At 34.2% G+C, this 24,547-nt stretch overlaps 1 protein-coding gene across 10 annotated transcripts in view; it reads right to left on the reverse strand.

The window, feature by feature from the left end:
* The window catches only part of Diaph2 (diaphanous related formin 2), an 831,690-nt gene that overhangs the window by 437,524 nt on the left and 369,619 nt on the right, over positions 1 to 24,547 (reverse strand). For all 10 annotated transcript variants that reach the window (XM_048797310.1, XM_048797302.1, XM_048797304.1 and 7 more), the window contains 2 exons: positions 10,421 to 10,522; positions 7,084 to 7,178 (listed from right to left, as the gene is read on the reverse strand). In XM_048797310.1, coding sequence (XP_048653267.1) covers positions 7,084 to 7,178; positions 10,421 to 10,522 — 197 coding nt within the window. The remainder of the gene's footprint in view (positions 1 to 7,083; positions 7,179 to 10,420; positions 10,523 to 24,547) is intronic.

Raw genomic sequence — 24,547 nt, forward strand, 5'->3', positions numbered from 1 at the left:
TTGCTTCCCTCTAATCATTCTGTCACGATTAAAGAATAAGTTATATAAATCATATAAACTGTTTGGAGATGTAAAATCACATTTGGGAAACATAATCATGTGGCAAACTGTAGATTCTGCATATCATATACAACATGGTCGTGGATATTGTCTGGGTTTTTAAAAAGTAATATAACCAGGATATATGGAAATCATGGGGGGGGGGGTTAGCTGAAATATTCCCATACATGCACTGCAGAGGAATACTTACGGAAATATTTGAGTAGTTTCTAGGCATTAAGGAGGTATCTTGGACCTGGATTTAATCCAGGGTCTTACTGAAGATAATTTATCTTTTCACTAAAGATAGAATGTATTTAAAATAAAAGGAAGGGAGAGGGAAGGAAGAGGGTGACATAGAGAAAATGAAGCAAGTGGACAGAGAGCAGCTAATCAGACATCAGACAGTACCCTGTCCAGCAGGAATGCACTTTTCCCTTAAACATGAGGGAGATGGATACCAAAAAAACCATGAATACACAGAACATTTGCTTTAAAAATATGGGTGTCCAATACATTGTGTGGATTGTTTTAAGAAAGAACTACAGGGGTTGTACAGTCCATTTCAAAATCCTTGGCGGGGGGAAAGGACTTTGAAGTTTTCTCCAGGAAAAATGATAAATGTGTAAAGAGATAGATATGTTATGTCAGATTTAAACTTTATAGAATATTATGGTTTGTATGTGAGGTGTTCCCGAAAAGCTCATGTGTGAAAAAATATGAGAGTGTTCAGAGGGGAAATGATTAAGTTGTGAGAGCCTTAAACCAATCAGTGAAATAATCCTTGATGTGATTAACTAAGTGTTAACTGGAGGCAGGTGAGATATGGCTGGAAGAGGTGGGGAATTGGGGATGTGGCTTTGGAGTATATATTTGTACCTGGTAGTAGAGTCTATTTCCTGATCATCATGTAAACCGCTTTGCTCTACCATGATGTTCTGCCTCACTTTGACCCATAAGAAATAGAGCTGGCTTTCTATGGACCAAGTCATCTGAAACTATTGAGTCCCCAAATAAACTTTTCTTCCCATAAATTGCTCTGGTCAGATCTTTTAGTCAAAGCAGTGAAAAAATAATAATTTTAAATAAGCTTTTGAAAAAAAGATATTTCTTCCCTGGATCTCATTCTCTTACTTACTTTACCTAAAAACTCAAGCCCTCTATTGACTTATGACACATCATAGCATCCTGGTCTGCAATGATCTGAAATCTCTTAACACCACCCCTTCCATCAAAGCATGTGGTCTCCAGAAATACAGTTTTTAATCTTCCATTTGCCACCTTTTTCCTCTAGTAGCCTCAAGAATATCACTAGCCCTTACACTCCAACAATCACTTCTTTGCAAATGACTCCAATACTCTATTCTCAGTCCTGACCTCTATTATGACTTACACTACATGTTCAAATGTAATGTTATCTGTACAATTTCTCTCCTCTGCCCTGGATTTCTATCCTACCTTTTTTGCCTCTTTTTGTTGTCAATGGTAAAAAGATTCTATCACCAAGATTTTTCAATGACTTTTTTTTTACTTCTTGTTTAGTTACCTTTCCTTTTTCTATGCCCCTGATATGTCAGAAATTTATTATAACTAAACTTTAAATTGTGATAATTTAACTAGTCTCTTTATATCAAGCCAATTAGTATATGCTGTAGCTACATTAACTTTCCAAAACGTACAACTTGACCCTGTACAAACTCAACACCTTGGCATTCAAGGTATCTACCAGGGACCACAATGTCTGAGTGTTACAGAAACCAAAAATGAGTCAAAGTGAGTAGGCTATAGGGAACATTGAGAACTGTGGCAATCTGGAGAATGTGGGACATTAAAATTCTATTATTTAACCACTATAAGGGCCAAATAAAACATATTTGGAGAGAGTGGGTGAACGACTTAGGGTCACTACTTTGTGATCTCTATGGCTCTACATCATGAACTGAACCAATCTATGACTTTTTTTATATGTTCTTTCTCTTTTCCACCCTATATGACTATTGAACTATATCAGACTTTTATATTTTTCAAGCTCTTGTATAACATTTCTTTTTCCTAATTCCTAACTGAACCTACTAGTGCTTCAAAGTCCAGTTCAAGAGCATTTCTTCCAGGAAGACCACCTTAGCTACAGCCCATTCTCACAGTTCCCCTCCATAAGCCACTGTACCAGTTTCTGGCATGTTTTTGTGTGTCATGGACTTATTTCACTTTGGGATCTCTTCTCAGAATAAAATAAAGTACATAGAATTATAACAGAAATTGCTTATATTGAAACAGTTATCACCGTATTTATAAAAGTAAGTAGTGATATAATAACATATGTGCATGATTAAACCATTAAAAAGATCTAGTGGCAGCTCTAATAAGTACTTTAATTCTGAAGTGGTAATGAGTGTAAACAATGTTTCAAGATATCTGCCATCACTGGAATATAATATGAAAATATTTATTATTTCTATTAGTGTCAAAGTTAGAAGTACTGCTAATACTACTTTGGTTTGTTGCCTACATTCTTAATTAAATGAAATACTAAATATTAATTAGAAGCAAAAAAATAAAGATGCAATATTTTTCACATCCAAGTTCTGAATCTTCTGAATCCTCTCCATGGGTCCCCAATTCTGTAATAACAATATACTAGTTTCTCTGTGGATCATGTTTTATTTTACACATGCCTTGTGAATATGAGCATAAAGTTCCTGCCGAAACAATATTTCCTGAGCATTTAAGAATCATTTATTTGGGGCTGTGATTGTGGCTCAGTAGTAGAGTGCTCACCTAGCATGTGCATGGCACTTGGTTCAATCCTCAGCACCATGTAAAAATAAATAAATAAAATACAGGTATTAAAAAAATCATTTGCATGCACTAATTGTCTCTAATAGAACATATATTTTCCCTTTAACACTTGAATCACTTTTTTGAAACTGGTAGATTAATTTCTTTGTCAATGTTATATATGTAAGTGTGTCTACAAGTATTTCTTTTTCCACTGATACCACACGTAATAACTATCTTGAATTTTTCTCTAAACAGATCAAATGAAATTACACTGAAGCAGATTTTCAAAGCTGGAAAAATGATGCAAAGGATCACCTAAATTTAGTACACATTTTTTAGAATTTATTCATAATTGCACATATTAAAATCTCCTCAACAACCCCAGGATATGGTGTACTTTTAAAAGTTTCTATGTATTACTGCAAGTAGTTTAGGACATTTCAATTTCTTCTACAGATAAATTCAGTTTATCACTGAAGTTTAGGCATTTTGAAGTAAAGGAGAAATTAGTTTTTTAATTAATAACCATAACATTTTACCTTGATCTTGTTGATTAAATAAAATAGTTTTTTAATTATTTTTAAGACATTTATCCTACAAAATAACTAAAATCTATTAGTTGCCTAGCAAGGAAGTGACTATTGACCCACACTTGCAGAGAAAATACTGGAGTTAATTCAAGTCTCTGGGAAATGATGTATCTTAATTGATTTTTGTTGTTTTTGTTGTCATGAGGAGACAACCATGCTACATGAGCAACAAACTATGATTATGCATGGATGGAGTTTAGCACTGTAATCAAACAGAACTTACAACAAAGTTAATCTGATGATACATATTTAATGCTACATATTATCGATGTGCTACATGATAATTAGACATAAATGGTAAACAGCTCATATGAATGGCAAATTAATGTTACTTCTGCATCACTGAAGCAAACATTTGTGAGATGGGAGGGAGAGAGAGACGCTGGTGATTCTAGTCTGTTTTCCTGCATGAAGGAAGCACTCTTCATTGGGGACTGGAAAATCATAGAATTGTTTCAACCTAGGAGCATCTTCCTTATCAGAATATACTCAGATGTTTGGTTCACCTAGATAATAGCAATGTTTACCTTAATAACTCAAGTGAGTTACACAATGTTTGTCTCTTACCCAAGTAGCCAAATTCTGATTATGCATACTATCTTACATTTTAAAATGTTTGCTTCTTGTAAGCAGAAGAAAAAACTGAGTTCTGATTAAGTGGAGTAAGGAATGAGAAAAAAAAATTGAGACTATGTGGCACTGACAAGAAATATAAGGCTCTTAAAACTAAATGCTAGTAAACAGAAATCACATGTTACAGTTTGAATCTAAAATGTCCCCCACCTGGCTCATTCAGCCATGTTCACAGGTAGGGCTCTTGGGAAGTGAATGGATCATGAGATCTCTGACCTCATCCATTCATGGATTCATAGCTAATGATATTATTGGGAGGTGGTACAAAATTTAGGAGGTAGGACGTAGTTGGAGGAAGGAGGTCATATGGGTGTGCCCTAGAAGGGTATTTCTTTTCCCAGCTCCTTCTCCTTCTCTCTGCTTCCTGGCTACCATTAGATATGCAGTTTTTCTCTGCCATGCCTTTCCACCATGATATTCTGCCTTACCTCTGGCCCACAGTAATGGAGCCAGTGGATGATGGAACGAAACCTCTGAAATTATAACCTGAAATCTTTTTTAAAATTTTTAAGGTATTCATGTCAGGTATTTTGTCTCAGCAATGAGAAGCTGATGGATACAGCATGAAATAAATAAAAGGCATAAAATTGGTGTAGCAAAGAAGGAAATGGGTAAAATGTAAGAATGTGAAGGAGAAGAAAATATTAAAGTTTAGAAAAGTGAATGGAAGTAAAGTAAATAGGAAGAGTTGAGACAGGTCCAAGTCAACCCATGCACAGCAAATAAGAAATATATGGAAGTACAAAGTAATCTGGCAGGAGCTACACTTGGTTCTCCTTCACTCACCTTCTTAGAGTACAATTCAAATTTTAGCATAATAATGTGATTTTAAAGCAATAGTTTTGACTGCAGAGTAGACACGATTAAACCAGCAAATTCAAGAATTTAGATGTAATTTACTGCTATCTCCAAACTATAAGGAATCCATTTCTCCCAACTGGACCAGGCTTATCCAATTTAAAGAGAAGTAAGTGTGTGTGTGTGTGTGTGTGTGTATAATAAAGTGAAATAGTAAACAAAAATCCTGGGTAATATATACATTTTAAAAGCTTGTTGTTGCATGTAAGGGACATTCATAAGTGAGAACCTCTGTTCCTGTCTTACATTCCCTAAAGAGTTGAAAATGTGACTTAATAATAAAGATTTATTTAAATGTCCTTGGCAAATAAATACCATGGCAACATTCTCCATATTTATACTTTTGGCATTTACCAAGGTACGTAAAAAAAATGGTATACTATTTTAGAGAATAAAATAATGACTATGTCAGTTAATTCTTCAAAATATAGTTCTATTTTAGTATAATTCGATTATACAGGGAAGATTAGAAAGCTTCAATTATTGAGTAGGAGTCAAAAGTTTATTTGCCTTATTATATTTTATAGCTAAATCCTCAAATTGAAGAAAAGAGGAAAAATTAAATTACATTTAAGCCAAATGCCTTGCTCATTCTGATTATTGTGCAAACAATCCTGGAACTAAGAGATGTAGGACTCAGATAATCAGCTACCCATTTCAACTCAGAGAACGATGAACTTGCTTGTTTCCCCAGGGTGGGAACGGTGTGTGTTGGGGAGGGGCATGTCTGTGTGGTGTATTTATCTATATTGTTTCAACAAAGCTATTTCTTATGAAAATGTATCCCTTATAGATGTAGGTGTATTGTAATAATAAGGAGCTTAAATATACTCATTCGCCCTCATTCCTATAGAAAATAATGTCTAAATTTAAAACAACAGCTGGTGGGCAATGTTGGCACACATCTGTATTCCCAGCAGCTCGGAAAGCTGAGGAAGGAGGATCACAGGTTCAAAGCCAGTCTCAGTAACACCCTAAGCAGCTTAGTGAGAACATTAGTGAGTCTCAAAATAAAGAAAAAGGGGTAGGGATGTGGCTCAGTGGTTAACCACCCCTAGTACCGATAGATAGATAGATAGATAGATAGATAGATAGATAGATAGATAAAAACACCTGAGGTAAACCATTATGCAGGCCCACACACCCAAATAGAGGAATTTCCATATAGACATGGCTTGCTCAAACTATTACCAGTTCTCTGAGATTTAGAGGGAGTGAGAGGGGGTTATGGCTAAATTGTTTAAGTTATGTAGCATAAACTACTTGATATCCTCTTGAAATAAAAACAAACTGTATGGCTCAAAAACAAAAGACAACAACAACAAACAACAATGCCCCGGGGTTGGGGGGAACATGTGTCTATGCCCTTGCACAAATATTTGAAGCACTTATTCCCAGAAACCAAACTAGAAAGGCCCATATACGTCAAGAATTCTAATAATATGCTATATTTCCATACTATTTTATACTACAAAGCACTTTAGTTGGTTTAATTCTTACAAGGGCCTTATATTTTCAGATAAGGAAACAGATTTAGAAAGCTTTAACTTATCCAGAATAATATAATGACTTTCATGTCAAGATAGACCTTGTTTTGAATCCCTTGTCTACTACTCTGAATTAAGGAGCATTATGAAACGCAACAATTTCTCTAAGCCTCAGTTGCCTGTTTTGTAAAAGAAGGATAGCTGCTGATCTCACAGAATTACTTGAGGATTCAATGAGATAATAAACACATAGAGCAATTGACATGATCCCCAAAATATGTAAGTTCCCAGCCCAATAAAAAGGTAACTCTACCACTTATCCATTGATTTTTGAGCAAGCTATTTAACCTCTTGACTTTTTAGATTTTCATCCATAACATGCTAATAATAACTACTTAATGGGGCCAATGTAATGATAAAACACATGTAATTTCATGTACAATGAATGACAGAGAATGATATGCCTACATACACATATGCTTATATTTAAAATGATGTGTAGCTAATAAATAGCAGAGAGATTTAAAACCTAGGTCTTAAAGGGTAGGGTATAATTCCTCTTACTAATCAGTACAGGTATATACTTCTGATACTATTATTAAAACAGAAAATTATTCTGTTTCAACTCAATTGAGAAGATGGAAATCCAGAAATATCTGTGAAAATAAATTTTAAAAGAAATATATTCAACTTACCTGAATTAAGGCCTCACTTAGCATGTCTTCATTAACCTCTAGAATGCTGTTTTTAATATCTTCATATGGCATGCGATATGATCCCAGGAAGATAGCTAAAATAAAAGTTGAATTTATTAACATTAGGACAGCAATAAATGTAAAAGCCATAGGGTTTATATGCTTTCCATTTTATAGATTCAAAATATTAAAACTTCTGTCATTCATACCAATTTACAGAATTATGAACAATCAAAAGTTGTTTCCATTTGATAGATAAGTTTCTATCCATCTAGGCAAAATAGTCTATTAACTTAGGCTCTAATGTTTATAGATCATGAATATTTACATACAAAATACAACTACTAAGAGCATTTTGTTTTTTTGTTTTTTTTTTTTTTTGCAGGGGTGGTATAAGGGATTAAACTGAGGGGCTCTCGACCACTGAGCCATATCCCCACACCTATTTTCTATTTCATTTAGAGACAGGGTCTCCACTGAGTTGCTTTAGTGCCTCACTGTTGCTGAGGCTGGCTTTGAACTCACAATCCTCCTGCCTCAGCCTCCCAAGCTACTAGCATCACAGGCATGCACCACCATGCAGGGCTAAACAACACTCTTGACTGTATGTCTTAGGCAGGTTAAGTTGAGCTGATAAAATGATCCATAAAAACACAGTACTTTTCAGGAATGACAGTAAATTATCCATTTAAAAAAATCAAATCAATATTATGGTATTCCCCACAACAGTTTTTTTTTAATTTACATTCAATAAACCACAGTCTGAAAATAATACAAGCAACGTTCCAGATATAAACAATTTATAAATCTTAACGTATGTGCTGTTCTGAGAAGCCCAATGACATTTTACAGTGTCACTTCTGCCTCACTGGTGGTATAAATTATCCATTTCTCCAGTGTATCCAAAAGTATATGCTACCTGCCCCTTCATCATTTAATAGTCTTTTTGGTTATAAGAACTACCATTATGTTATCACAGTGTTTATGTTCAAGTAACCATTATTTTACTTAAAAATGGCCCCAAACTGAAAAAAATAGTGATTCTGACAATTTCAATTTGCCAAAGAGAAATTCTAAAGTGCTTCCTTTAGGGATCATCTTACAAAATCACTAAAAGAGTGAGCACGGACCAATAAGATATTTTTGGAGAAAGAAGGAAAAAACGAGAGAGAGACCACATTCACATAACACTTATTTCAGATTGTTATAATTTTTTTTTAATTTTAATTTTTTTTAGAGAGAGAGAGAGAGAGAGAGGAGAGACAGGAGAGAGAGAGAATTTCAATATTTATTTTTCGGTTTTTCGGCAGACACAACATCTTTGTTTGTATGTGGTGCTGAGGATTGAACCCGGGCCGCACACATGCCAGGGAGCGCGCTACTGCTTGAGCCATATCCCTAGGCCAATTATAATTGTTTTATTTTATTATTGTAGTTGAGATTTTACTGTGCCTAACTTATAGATTAAACTTTTTAATAGGTACGTAATATATATGAACAAAAAACACAGCACATATGGGGTACAGTACTATCAATGGTTCTTGCTCCCATGGGAGATCTTGGAACATATCCCACGCAGAGAAGGAAGAACTACTGTACTTAGCAGTTCTCCCACACAAGAAAAAATTTTAAGTGCCTGAGTCATCAAAGTACCCTGCGTTCCCGCCGACACTCATGTGGTGTACTGTTAGTTGCTTTATGCATTAAGTCATTATTTCACCTGTCAACATTGACTGAATTACACAAATTTTATGTCATGTTGGAATAATTCAACAAATTATACCTAGAATAGCTTATAATTGCTAAGAAAGTATTTTCCAACACATTCGATTTAATCTCCATTAAATATATTTTTCAAATAATATAGATAGATGTGTTCTTATCACTAGAACCTAAGATTTTCTATTTTTTAATCAATATTATGTTGTATAGGATTTATTTTTCATGAAACGGTCTATATGACTTTTTAGGTACTAAAAGAAAAATGAATCCTGTCTATGCAAATGATTACCTACACATAAAAAGCAAAGGAGATCTCCAAAATCTAAGTAAATAATTCTGACAGATGTCAACAAGCAATTGAGATCATATTGTATTTTTTTAAAAAGTACTGAACATCAAATTTATAAAGAAAATGTATGACCAGGTAAGCAATGTACAAATTCAAAACAGCTATTAGTACACTGCTTTTTTTTACAGCTACATTCCTACTGACACAAGAATGATGAGTTGTTTATTTTAATCTGATTCTCTATAGCACATTCTTTAACAAAATAAATTCCCATGGTATTCTTTAAGCAATTAGAAACGCTTGATGTGTTGAAATTTCTCATGCATAGTGTTTTAGTACACTTGGAATCTCAACAGTCTACTATACTGACAAAAAATATTCTGAATCCAACGCAGAGGGAAGAGTATAACAAAATAAAACTTAAAGGGCTACTTAAATGAAGATGAGTTTAACTGTCCATCTACTGTAGCAGTGGCTGACAGTTTTGGTAAAGGTTTCAAGGTTCAGTAATTAGTCTGGGCTTTCTTACTCTTCATCTTGTTTTTTGTTACCATTTTTGTCATTTCTTTGATGTGCTGAGGATATAACCCAGGGCCCGGCACTTTCTAGGCAGGAACTCTACCACTGAACTATATCCCTAATTGTCAGTAACCTTTCTTAAAGTGCAACAGTTGAAATTTTTACTAGCTGGCCTCACAATTACTCAAGTGCAAAGGATAGCAGTAAAAGGAGTTTTGCAGAATGGGAACAATGTGAATACTCTAAAATTATAAATGCCAGACTCAAGCAAAAGGGAAAAAAAAACCTAATACTCTTTTTTTTCAACTTTGCCTTGTTTGACAAGATTCACTAAGAAGGTTTTATTAACAGTACTTTCCAGAACAAGGCTAAATTGTGATTTTTATTTATAGTGGCTAAGTGACAAAAAGGTAACCCAAATCATAATTACACAGAAGTTTGTTTCTTTTCCTTTTTTTAATTTTATTTGTTTAGTACTTTCTTTTTATACCAGGGATTTACCCAGTAGCGCTTAACCATAGAGCCACATCCCCAGCCCTTTCTGTTTTTATTTTGTATTTTGAGACAGTGTCTCACTAAATTATTTAGGGCCTGGATAATTTGCAGAGGCTGGCTCTGAACTTATGATCCTCCTGCAATCAACCTCCAAAGTCTCTATGATTAAAGGTGTGTTCCACCATGTCCACCTACAGAATTTTCTTTCCATCTATACTAATATTGTTCAAAAAATTTACAACTTTGTTTAAATACATTTGGCAACCCCTCACCATCACCACAACCACCCCCTAAGTGGAAGATACTACATACACAGATTCTGAGCTGTTTTCGGATCCAAAACTCTTAATTCTTTCAGTTTCTTCTTTGCAGGTATACTCTTCTTTATTTCTGAAGGTTCTGTATTTTTTTGAACTGAAAGAAAAATTTTTATTCATAAACATTAATGGTACTAATCCAAGTACATGAAATAACATTAGTAAGGCATATTAACTACATTAATAAAACTCATTCTGAAATCAATAAATGTGTTTATTTCATTAGTTCAGGGAAGATGATAAACATAAAAATACAGACCTGTTTAGAGGTTTCCCTACAAATTAAATATCAGCACTTAAGCAGAAAAGATAAGCCAAATAGAAACAAAAATCAATTGATGCTTCTTACCTAATGTGTAACATTAATTACTCCTTTACCAGATACCTACAGCACAATGGAATTAAATATATAATAAAATCTCACTAATTTGGACTAAGTGAGAAAAAAAGGAAGATAAAGATTTCTTCTAAAATATGCAAAAATTTCTTTAATTCAGTGAAAATGCTTTAAAGAACCTAAGGTAACTTAATTGATAAACAGGTAGCCATAAAAAAAATTCCAGCTGACTCTACTTTGAAGAGTAGATATAATTCAGACTGTTGTGGCACATGCCTGTAATCCTATTAACCAGCAAGGCTAAAACAGGGGATTTCAAGTTCAAAATCAGCCTCATCAACTTAGCAAGACTCTGTCTCAAAAATAATAAATAAAATAAAAACAGTAGCATTGTGTGTGTGTGTGTGTGTGTGTGTGTGTGTGTGTTGAACCTCAAAGTGATGGTCTTTTGATTAAGTTAGCCTTGTCTCCTTCCCCATTTTTGAAATACTGTTTGTTGTGTTTCAACAAAATGTTTACTTTTGAGTTCCTCAGGTCACATTTTAATTCAAATGGTCACAGGGACTTAAAAAAACTGAAAAACTGTAAGGAGTAGTAATGCTAAGGAGTGGCTTTACCTATCCATAATCTCTATCAGTACACCTTCCAAAGAATCCACCACAGAAAACAATGTAAAAACCTTACACGAATAAAGAAGAAGTCAAATCCATAAACCCTTCCTGTACAGAACCTCTTCAATTATCATTGTCCTAAAGTATTGGCAGTTTACAGCTTCCATTATAAAAATAGTGTGGTGGTTAATGGGACCATCAAATTATGTGAGAAAAGTAAAAGGGACAATTTTTTCTCAATCAAGTACACTGATAGGCATTTGTCCTCAAATGAGTGATGCTCAATTGTATAAGTGATTCCTAGGGCCACAATTGTGCTATTTCTTTGCACTTTAAAAAATATAACTTCAGGGCTGGGAGTGTAGATCCATGTTAGCTGAATTGCCTATCATGTAGGAAGCCCAGGGTTCAATCCCAAGTACTGTGCAAAAACTAAAACAAATAAATTTAAAAAAAATTTAACTGTGATCTAAAACTTGTGAAGGATACTACAAGTAACTTTTTTTCTCTTAGGGAAAAGTTACTAGTATAGTACATTTTTTACAAAGACAATGTACTCATGAACATTGGCATCTGGGAAAAAAATCTCAGCATGGCATTAAATGCATGAACGTATTGCAAGTCTATTAAGATTATCTTTTTTGAATGGTGTAAAATACACACAACTAAGCACAGAAATAAAAGACAAAATAAGTCACCTAAATAACTAAATTCTTAATAGTGCTAAGCTTTACCTGACTTAACCAATCTAAAAATGATATATAGTCTCAGGAGACTAGATAATAATTACACTGGAAAATTATCATTTTATAAGAGGTAGCAAATAGTTTCCATGCTAACTCAACACAAAGTCACTGCTATTACTCAAAGAATAACTGCATTTAATGTTATTTCTTTCAAAATCCACCACTAGGATTGGGGATATAGCTCAGTGGTAGAGCTTTTGGCTAGCCTGTGTTCAATCCACCGCATCACATACATAGACACATAAAATCAACTCAAGTGTCCTCAAAGGATCATTCTAAGGGCACAGTGTCTCACCTATGTCATCCTCACATTTTAGTTATTCTAATTTTCAAGCCACTCTCAGACACCCTAAGTTTCTTAAGACCACTGTATATGAAGAAATCACATTTCAACAGTCATTTCTTCTGTCTATGAAAATATCTTAATCATATTGACGTTACTGCTGGAAGCATATGCAAATTTTAGAAGCCACAGAAATAGTGAAGAAAAGTATCCTAATTTCTTTACACACCTCAATCTCCAGTATGGGAGACTAAGTATCCAAGTACATATGAGATGAAAGTGCTATAGCATGAAGAGGATATTAAAAATGTTCAGTAAACAGACTCCTGGCTAACCTAGGCATAAATAATGCTCAATACATGACTTCATACTTAAGCATGTTTTCATTAAAATATAGTCTATCCTTTCCCCTTTTCAAATGAACAAATTGTTTAAAATTAGACTTTGTCATCCTAAATATCAATAGTCACAGTTTTGCCTTTGGAATCTTTTGGAATCCTTGTGTTATACAACTTGGCTTAAATCCTGGGTTCAAACAGGAATTCCATGAGTGAGAACTGCTGCTTTGAGAATCACTATAATAAAAGCAAGCTTAAAATAGTTCTTTAACTAGACAAGCTTTCTAAAACAATCACGTTTTTACCATGATAAGTAGCTAATTGACTGGTGGCTATTATTGCCTTTGGCTTTTTGTTTTAAAAAGTATTCCTCCAGGGATCACAATCACAGAGTTAGATAGAGAGTTCAAAGAATAACAATGAAACATCAAATATCTGTATAGAATTGAAAACTTCATGTTAAAAATCGCCTGAATTCATAATACCCTCAAAATGTCATTTTAATAGAATGATTTTACTCTATGTACATTTCTAATGCTTACAAAACTTGAAATAAATGATTATAGTAATTCTATAATTAATTGAAATTACTTAGAATGGACTGAAGACTTTTTTTTAAAAAAGTTTTAGTACAAAAATATCAAGAATTGGCTTTGTCATCAATTGTCCTAAGGTCCTGAGGTACTCAGCAATGCCTCCAGTCAAATGTGATCTCCCTGTGCAAATGAAAAAACATATTGAAACTAGGTTTGAATCCAATGGATCAAATTAATTCAAGTGCTTAAACTGGCACTTCTAATCGACAGAATAATAATGAAACATTATAAAATAGTGTCTTGTAGGAAGATAATGATGCTAATAATAAAGACATTTGTATTATTATTAAAGATACGTTAACATCAAGATACTCATTATCTAAGATAAAATGCCCACTGAGTATTCTCATCTTTCCTTTAATGCGTGGATTTTTATAAGCAATTGTACTATAAATTTATTCCTTTACAACTGAGGGATGTTCATCGACACAAATAAAATAAACATGGTTATATATTTTCCCAAACTAATTTGGGCAAATGTTGAGAAATCCCCTATCAAATTTTGCTATCCCACTGGATACACAGACCATGTGACAAAAATGTTTATAATTTGTGGCAAATATTAAGATATTCTAAGTGAGTAACTGGATGTTTCACACAGTAATATCTAACCATAAATTCTAATAAAATATGTATAACTAATTTATCTTAAAGTTCTAGTGAGATAGTTTGCTACAATCAGAATCAATATACACACTCACACTGCACAAAAAGTCTGCCTCTAAGTGGATCAAGGACCTAGGCATTAGGCCAGAAACTCTGCTATTACTAGAAGAAAAATTAGGCCCAATTCTCCAACATGTCTGCTTAAGAAACAATTTGCTAAATAAGACTCCTAAAGAACAGGAAATAAAATCAAGAGTCCATAAATAGGATGATATCAAACTAAAAAGCTTCTATACAGCAAAGGAAACAATCAAGAACGTGAACAGAGATCCTACAGAATAGGAGAAAATCTTTAACACCAGTATTTCAGTTAACGCATTAATTTCCAGGATACACCAAGTACTCAAAAAACTTAACACCAGAAAAATAACCAAATCAATAAATGGGCAAAGAAACTGAAGAAACACTTCACAGAAGTATATAAATGGTCAAAAAATACATGGAAAAAATATTCAAGACCTCTGGCAATTAGAAAAATGTAAATTCAAACTATATTGAGATTCCATCAAACTCCAATCAGAATGGCAGCTATTAACAATGCAAACAACAATATGTGTTGGTGAGTATGTGGGGAAAAGGGCACACACATACATTGCTGGTGGGAGTGGAAATTGGTGCAGCCAATATGGAAAGCAGTATGGAAATCCTTGGAAAACTGAGAATGAAACCACTATTTGACCTAGCTATCCCACTACTCAGTTTATACCCAAAGAACTTAAAAACAGCATACTACAGGGACACAGTCACATTAATGTTTAGCAGCACAATTCACAATAGCTAAACTGTAGAGCCAACCTAGATGCCCTTCAGTATATTAATGGATAAAGAAAATGTGATGTGTACACACACACACACACACACACACACACACAATGGAATAGTAGTCAGCATTAAAAGAGAATAAAATCATGGCATTTGCAGGTAAATAGATGGAGTTGGAGAATACCATGCTAAGTAAGCCAATACCAAAAAACAAAATGTCAAATGTTTTCTCTCATTTAAAGATGCTGATTCATAATGAGGTTGGGGGGGCATGGGAAGATTAGATGAACTCTAGATAGGGCAATGGGGTCAGAGGGGAAGGGAGAAGGCATGGGGGTAGGAAAGATGGTGGAATGCGAAGGTCATCATTACCCTAAGTACATGTATGAAGACACCAGTGGTGTGACTCAACTTTGGGTACAAAAATACATATGAAAAATTGTGCTCTATATGCATAATATGAATTGTAATGCATACTGCTGTCATATATAAAAAATAAATTTTTAAAAAGAGATTAAAAAAATTATGCAAGTAGGGGTTGTGGCTCAGTGATAGACCGATTGCCTAGCATTTGTGAGGCACTGGGTTCGATTCTTAGCACCACATATAAATGAATAAAATAAAGGTACAATGACAATTTTAAAAATATTTTTAAAAAAGAATACAAGTAACAATAAATTTTGGGAAGGATATGGGGGAAAGGTACACTTATACATTGCTGGTGGGACTGTAAATTGGTGCAACCACTATGGAAAGTATATGGAGATTCCTCAGAAAACTTTTAATGGAACTACTATTTGACCCTGCTGTCCCATTCCTTGGTCTACTACCAAAGGATTTAAAAACAGCATAATACAGTGATGTAGCCACATCAATATTTATAGCAGCTCAACTCATAAGAGCTAAGCTATGGAAACAACCTTGGTGTCCTTCAACAGATAAATGGATAAAGAAAATGTGTTATATACACAATGGAATGTTACTCAGCCTTAAAGAATAATGAAATAATGACATCTGCTGATAAATGGATAGAATTGGAGAATATCATGGTAAGTGAAATAAGCCAATCCCCAAAACCTAAAAACTGAAGTTCTCCTTGATTTGTGGATGAGATCCCAAAACTAGGGAGTTTGGAGAGGGGGGGAATAATAGAAATCCATTGGATTAGATAAAGGAAAACCAAGGGAATGGAAGGGGGAGGGGAATAGGAAAAAACATAATTAATTGGACATAACTTTTTTTTCTTTTTTTGATACTGGGGATTGAACTCAGGGGCATTTAACCACTGAGCCATATTTCCACCCCTATTTTGTATTTTATTTAGAGACAGAATCTCACTGAGTTGCTTAGTGCCTCACCGTTGATGAGTCTAGCTTTGAACTCATGATCCTCCTGTCTCAGCCTCCAGAGTCCCTGGGATTACAGGAGTATGCCACCACACCTGGCTGGACATAACTTTCTTAGCCTTGTAAATGAATACACAACCAGTGTAACTCTGCATCATGGACAACCACAAGCATAGGGTACAAAATAGAATAAGATATATTCTATGCATGTATAATTTGCCAACATACATTCTAGTATCATATATAGCTAAAAAGAACAAATAATAAATTTTTGTTGAACACCTACTATATGTTAGCTTTGGCAAGAGTGTACATAACAGTGGCATAAAATCATAACATCTACTCATATATCATCATCATATGTAAACTACAAATTCTGGAAATATCTCCAAAAGATTTCTAAAATTTATGATTTCCTCTATTCATACCCAGAGAATTTAGATGTATACACGCATGTCACACAGTGAATTCTCTGTTTTTGTAATAATTTAGTTTCATATTATGCAATAAAGTATTTTTTGAATTAGCATCAATTGATATGTTGTATCATATTATAAAGAATATGTGGGGAATTAAAAGATAAATAAATCCTATACTACATATATAAAAAGAAAGTTAATAATGTTAGTTTTCAAAACCATATTGAAAATTTGTAATAATTTCATGCATATACCTATAGATATATTCAACAAGCAAATGTTTGACCATTCTTTTAGATATATCATACAAATAAAAGAACTGCAATCAACATAAACTTCAATGTAATTTTATACATGTTGATACAATTCCATAATTGATTCTAAATACATGAAAATAATTTTAATTAATTAATTGAAGCAGGTATCATTTTAATTTCAATTAATTACCTGATAATGTTAAAGTGAGTACAATGACAATGTCAGGTAGGAATATCTGAGTTCTGTAATAGCTGCAATAAGTTTATTTGTTATTTTCCATTTTCTCTTTTGAATCACCCTTGCCTTTGTATTTTTGGAAATATCATACAAACTTGATGGAAAAATGGGCAAGGGAAAAAGACAGACAACAAACAGCACAGGCAAATATAAAAAAATAACAGTACTAGTAGTCCCTCCTACCACAGTCATCACCAAAACAAACATTTAATTAAATATTTGCAGTGGGTATCTGGCACTAATTTAATATTTATATCACTTTATGTGACAGGTGTTACTATGGTCATTTTACAAATGAGGAAAAAAAAATAAACATCTGACCAAGTTCATGTAGGTAATAATGAAAAGATGCTCAGCATACCAGTAATCAGAGCAATGTAAATAAAAATAATTAAAAGAAATATCATTTCAGTCATATAACTGGAAATTTAAAAAAAAGTTTCAGTATACCAGTATTGATGACATTATTAACAAGAATCTGAGTATAACAACAACAGTAGTAAAAAATCTGGAATCAACCTTACACACTAACATCTAATCATTTGAAAGTGTGCTTACCATAACTAAAACCTAACATGTAGGAAAATCAAGGAAACAAGGATGTACACTAAAGCAATGTATATAAAAGTACAAAAATTGGAAATAATGCACAGATCCAAGAGTTATAGGATAAAACAATGCTGTGGTATATCAATATAAGGAAACAAAACACATCTTTAGTTACTATAGCTACATATTTCAACAAGGACAGATCCCAAGTATAACAGAAGAAAAATAAAAGTTGTGGAAAACAGCACACACAGTACAATATCATTCATCTAAATTAAAAATAATACAGAGACTTGTCTTGTGTGTTGTTCATAGATGAATATATACAAAGCAGATTAATAATAGCAGTTCCATCGGAATAGGTACAACCTTGGAATCATAAAACTTACCTCTAATGTTTTATTTCTTTAAAAGGAAAGATCTGAAGTAAATACAACTAAATGTTAACATCTGTTCGATCTCATCTGTTCATTATAGGTGGCTGGTGTATGGGATTTTACTATATTAGCCTTTGCAGTTTTCTAATTTTGACCGAAAAAAAATCACATGACAATTTTTATAAACTGTTAAGTGTTGGAAATCCTGAGGATCAAGCCTAGATAGGTATCACAAACAATATGGAAGAGAATAATAAAAATGCAGGTAAATATTACTCAGTTTGGGAAAGAACCACAACTTTGTGTTCAATTGCTTGTGAGTCTATTTTGTGTATAATAACATGTTTGTTTGTCAAACCTTGAGAGGGAAAGCTGCTGTAATATGCATAAAACATTGCACTTCTGTCTCTTTTTACATGCTACATATTGTAGCTATGAAACTTCCCCTTTCCCCTTTCCTTAGTGTACACCTGTACACTAAGGTATCCTACAGAAAAGCAGGTCTCCTCCTGACACCTGCATAGTACCTGAAGCAATAGGAATGGCATTATCAGGTATGTTCCTGAAGTTCAGAGCACATTAAACAAGACTAATGGCTCTAATGATAGGAATCACACACACATACTTTGTAATGATTTCCTAATTAAGGAACAAATCTTACTGGTTGTGGTTTATACAAGAACCCACACACACACAAAATCAGGAAGCACATGTTACTGCAAATTAACATCTGCATAACTAATATACTTGTACACCTGTTCATTAAGCCAATTACTGAACACTGCTAAATGTCACCAGAACACTATGTTTAACAACGTGCATAGCTAACGTTGTATATTTTCAAATGGACCTCCATAGCTTAGCAAGTAATGTATATTTTGGAAGGTCCAATAAAGGTGTCTTAGGGTTCTAGGAACAAATTTTCCTTATGTCAAGGGGCAATTTAAAAACCCAAACTGAGGATTTGATTCTTACCTCAAAACTAGTATTTAACAAACGAGTTTGCAGAAGTTCTTCCTGTAAACCTTTAACCTTCAACTTGAGGAAGTGCCTATTCAAGATACAGTCAGTCCTTTTACCACACGTTATCTCTTGATTTGTAAGTACCAACTGACATTTTTCTGGCTATCCCATATACTCAGAACTCCCTGTTATACTAAATCTCATAATTCATGTCACAAATCAATGAGTCAAGTAATAAACTCCAAGAGGTTGGTGAATCAAATATGGAAAAATACTAGAAAAAGCATAAAGGAATAAAATACAATGCTAAAATCCAGTACCCTAGGCCAATAGGGCAGTTCTTGTTGATGATATAAGTTGGGAACTCATTACACACAGGCTTTTCTGATGTAATGTGGTTAATCTTAGATGGGTACAAATCTTGCACACAATTTAGTCTTATGCAGAACACAGCAAACTGTGCTTAAAAAGACTCAGTGAAAAAACATTTGTAGCCAGGGTCTCACCTTGACAATGCAGGATCTTTAAGTGTTAGTTTCAGGGACATTTCAGCATGTCTAGAAGTCAGTTGTTGTGGTTTAGATATTAGGTGTCCTCCAAAAGTCCATGTGTGAAACAATGCAAAAAAGCTTAGAGGTGAAGTGACTGGGTTATGAGAACCTTAACCTAAGCAGTGAATTAATTCCCTGGTAGGGATTAACTGGGTGGTAACTCTATGTAGGTACACTGTGGCTGGAAGAGGGGAGTCATTTGGGGTGTGTCTCTGGGATATAAAGTTTGGCCCTGATGAGCCAGAGAGCCCTGGTGAGATTAACAGAGCTAAGTATCTCTTTGCTTCTTGGGGGGGATTTCCCGAGCAGCTTTCCTCTGTCATGGCCATCAGCTATGATGTTCTGCTTCACTTCAAGCACAGAACAAAGGAGTCAGCCACCTATGGATAGAAACCTCTGAAACTGTGAGCACCAAATTAACATTCATCTTCTAAAATTGTTCTTGTCAGGTCTTTTGGTCACAGTACTAGAAAAGCAGAAAAAAATCAGAGTTGTAGATTTCACCAGAGATTTATTCAAATGGGACTACTGGGACTACTTTTCCTAAAAGAGGCTGCTTTGCTGGTTCCTTTTCTTTTCTTAGATATCGCTACTTCTATAATGAGTTTCTCAGATTTAGCATATCCAAAACTGAAGTCTGGATCTTACTCTCAAAATTGCTCCTTCATCTCAGTCTCCACAAATGGTGACACAATCATAATTATTAAAGCCAAAAAAATATTGAGTCTTCACTGAGTCTTCTCTCACACAGTTCACATCCCACTCTTCAGCAAACCCAGGATTTGATCACTTCTCTTCACCATCAAGTATGTCCTGGGGTATTTCAGTGGCCACATAACTGGTCTACACTATGACATATCACCTTCATTCTATCCTGACAACTAGCTAATCAATGTTATTCCTCTGCTGAAAACCTTCCAATGGCTTCCTGTCTTATTCAGAGTAAAAGATGAAACCTTTAAAAAAGTCTAGATTGCCTTACTTTATTTCACACCCACTCCTTAGCTACTCTGACCTCATTTCCTACTACTTTTCTCTCATTTATTCTACTTCAGTCACATGCCTTCTTTTTTTTTTCAAATATTTCAAACCTCCTTTTTAGAGAAGAGTCCTTGCATATGATGTTCTATCATCCTCAGATTGTCTTTCACTTCTTTCAGATCTTTAGATCTTGTTCTATGCCATCCTCTCACAGAGATCTTTCTTGATGAGGCAATTAAATATTGTAATGTCTCCCTCTTGACACTCCTTATTTCCTAGGCCTGATTCACTTTTCCCCATAGCAGTTATAGCTACCCAACATAACACAAGTCTATACTACTATTATAAGTATTATGCCTTACTTATTTTTATATTGTCTATGATGTCAGCTCAGTTAAAAACAAGGGATCTGTGACTATTCTGTTTGTAACAGTGACTATCCTATACTAGTATGTATAATTATGCCTAGAAGAGAATCATTATACACACACACCTGCTAGTGCAAAAAGACTTATGTAAAAGGCATTAAGTATTAGTATTGCCAATAGCAAAATATTATAAATGTTCATAAAACAGAGTCACAGTGAATAAACTGTGATACATTGGGCATTGTATATAATAGCAAAAAAAATCTGAAGCACGTGAAAATCTTCTCCAAAAAGACAGTTAAACTATGGAACATTTACTAAATGGACTACTCTGTTGCTATATCAATGACCAAGGCCATTCTATACGAAATGATATGAGATGATCTTTAATAAATAATATCAAATGAAATAGAGTGCATAGACTGTGAAATATATGCTACCATTTATGCGGGGAAAAACAACAATATTTATACATACTATCTGGTGTATGCATAGTATGTTTCTGATAGGATATAGTTGTTGTTTGAATGTGTTTCCAAATCTCATGTGTTGGAAATGTAATCCTACAAGCAACCATGCTGAGTGGTGGGAACTTTAAGAGCTGATTAGTTCATAAGGGCTCCACACTCACAAAGGGATTGCCAGGAATTGATTATAGTCATGGGTTCCTGATCACAGGAATGGGTTTGTTATTGGTGTGAGTCTGATTCTCTCCCACACACACACGACTGTTCATGGGAAGTGTGTATACATGCTTGTGGCATGTTTTGTCTCTTTCCTCTCTCCTGCATGCACACATGTACTTGCCCTGCTGTCTTCTCTCATGGGATAAGACTACAAGGAAGACCTTGCCAAATACTGGCCCCTCAAACTTGGATTTTCCATCCTTCAGAACTATAAGAAATAAATTTGTTCTTTTGACATTATCCATACTCAGATATTCTATTATAGCAGCACAAAATGGACTAAGACAGATATGTAAGAAATTAATTCAAAGCTGTGGTTGCTTTGTTTTTAACATATGGTTTGGTATCCTTACTTGTCCAAACTTGAATTCTGTGTTTGGTGATCAGTAATCTCTGCAGGAGGTACAGGGTGTTTATTTTATCAGTCTCAGAGAAAAGTAAAGACAAGATAATAGAAATTGAGCAATGCTTTGAGATGCTTTCCATTCCTACTTAGACCAGCCTTGTAAACCTGATGTTTGTATAACTTATGACCAAAGAACTTTAATGGGATGGTAGGAAGATATGTCAAGGATACAAGGACTCAAAGAAGTCTTTGGATTTAAAAAAAAAAATGGTTGTGCAGAGTAGAAGAACATGCTCACAGAAAGCATAGGCATGATAAAGCCCAGGCCAAAGAATAATAGCTGACTAATTTCCGACTACTTCCTCCCTACTCCTGACTCCCAGCATCAGCCAAGAGAACCTCTGAAAAGCAATAAAGCCAAATTCTAGGAGTAGGAGAAGTGAGTGATCCGGACCATGAAAAGGTAGTTATTAATAAGAAAGCAGCTGTGAGTTTTCAATTACAGAAAATTTAGATTATTTAAACCATGTGTGTACTGATACATGTTTCATAGGGGCATTATTAGAATACATGGGACACACATGTAATACTTCTAGTAACATAATATAAAAGTCACCAAACTTTTTTTTAAAGAGAGTGAGAGAGTGAGAGAGAGAATTTTTTAATATTTATTTTTTAGTTTTTTCAGCGGACGCAACATCTTTGTTTGTATGTGGTGCTGAGGATCGAACCTGAGCCGCATGCATGCCAGGCGAGCACGCTACCGCTTGATCCACATCCCCAGCCCAACCAAACTTTATCTGTATAGCACCAGATAGCAAATATTTTAGGCTTTGTAAGACATGTAATTTCTATTGCAACAGCTCAACTCTGACATTTTAGTGTAAAGGCAGCCATTAACAAGAAGTATGAGTAGGGCAGGCTTCCAATAACATCATGTTTACAAAAATAGCTGGCTAGTTGGATTTGGCCTATTGGCTATAGTCTGTCAACCCCTGACATAGTAGGAACCTCATATGTGTCTGGTCCCTTAGACCCTTCCTTTTGCAGCTAAGGTCAATTTATTCTTGTTTCTACTTTTGAACACGTGAAAAATACTCAACACTTCCCATGTGAAATAGCATCTAGAAATGCCCTATTGTAATTTTTTATTGGTAATTCTGATTTTCAAATAGCATTCACATAATCAAACACATTTATACTTCTCATGTTTCTTAAATGTGTCAATCCTAACTGTAACTATCCTTTGTTTTACTCCACATATATTCTCACATAAATTTACCATATGTCTACATGTAATATACCAATCAAAGTAAATTAACCTTAATAACATCATAAAATTTATTTCTACAATCCCATTATTATTGGGGTTGAATGAGAACCCATAAGGTGCTACACTGTTTAGTAATGTTTCACTTGGGATACACTGGTTTATGATAAAATAAAAAAGGAAGTTCTACAAAAAACACACAAACCAAGCCTTTGAATTTTATATAATACAGTTCTCTTACTTTATGCACATAAAAATATTACTGAGTATCTCAATTTGGTTTGTTGCTGGCTGAGCTCAATGGGAAACAACTAGAGCTTCATTGTCTCTGTTTTTCCCATTCGGATTCCAACTGGTTTCAATTTTATCTTCCAGCAGTAATTTTCTTTAGTTCAGAAACCACATCAGTGTGTTCTGCTGAAGGTGACTGAAGCATTAGAAAAAATTTAAGAGGGTAAGAGAGAGAGAGTATACAAACTTTTCATTTCTTTCTTTTTTAGCTCCAGTTTAGTCTTTTTGGTGACTTTATTTGAAAGAATAAAAGTAAATACTGGGACTCTTGTTGAGATGTGAAAAATTACAGTAATAATAAAATGCACAAAAACTTTACATTCTCCCGTTCTTAGGAGAAGCACAACTCCCTTCTTCTTTTCAATCTATCAGGCTTTCCTGTTAAGACTACCAAGTGGGCTGGGGATGTGGCTCAAGCAGTAGCGCGCTTGCCTGGCATGCGTGCGGCCCGGGTTCGATCCTCAGCACCACAAACAAACAAAAGATGTTGTGTCTGCTGATAACTAAAAAATAAATATTAAAAAATTCTCTCTCTCTCTAAAAAAAAAAAAAAAAGACTACCAAGCTTCTTGCAAGAGTACCTGATACAATGTCTCTGTATTTCCTTTCTCTTCACTCACTGACTTGCAGTCTGAATTTTAACCACATCCCTACATACAGAATCAGAATGTCAAAATCTCTATAAGAAAGGTGTCTGGACATGAATCTCTTAAAAACTACCTGGGTTACTCTGGATACTACTAGCAAGGTTGGAAGCAACCACTCTATAGCACATAACAGAACATTCTATGATAGCTCAATAAGTACTTCAAATTGAAAATACTTTTCAAATTGAAAAGTACAAATATCGTCAACAATAACCCACAGAAATCCTTTTTGTAATTTCTTCTAAATCTCAGAATCTAACACTAAAGGCAATAGTTGGTCAACAATTGAGCTAACAATAGTGATTAAATAATGATTTTAAAAGAAAGAGAAGTTTCCTCAAGGCACACTAAGTTTATTTCTAAATCAATTTTGAACTAGATATATCCTTGAAAACTAGGATCTATCATATATTTGTATAATCTATCACTCTGTTAGTTATATAGAAGCTTTTAGAATAATTGAGAATACATTTGATGCAGTAATTAAAACTGCC

This window comes from Marmota marmota, unplaced genomic scaffold, assembly GCF_001458135.2.
Source record: "Marmota marmota marmota unplaced genomic scaffold, marMar, whole genome shotgun sequence".
Taxonomy (NCBI): domain Eukaryota; kingdom Metazoa; phylum Chordata; class Mammalia; order Rodentia; family Sciuridae; genus Marmota; species Marmota marmota.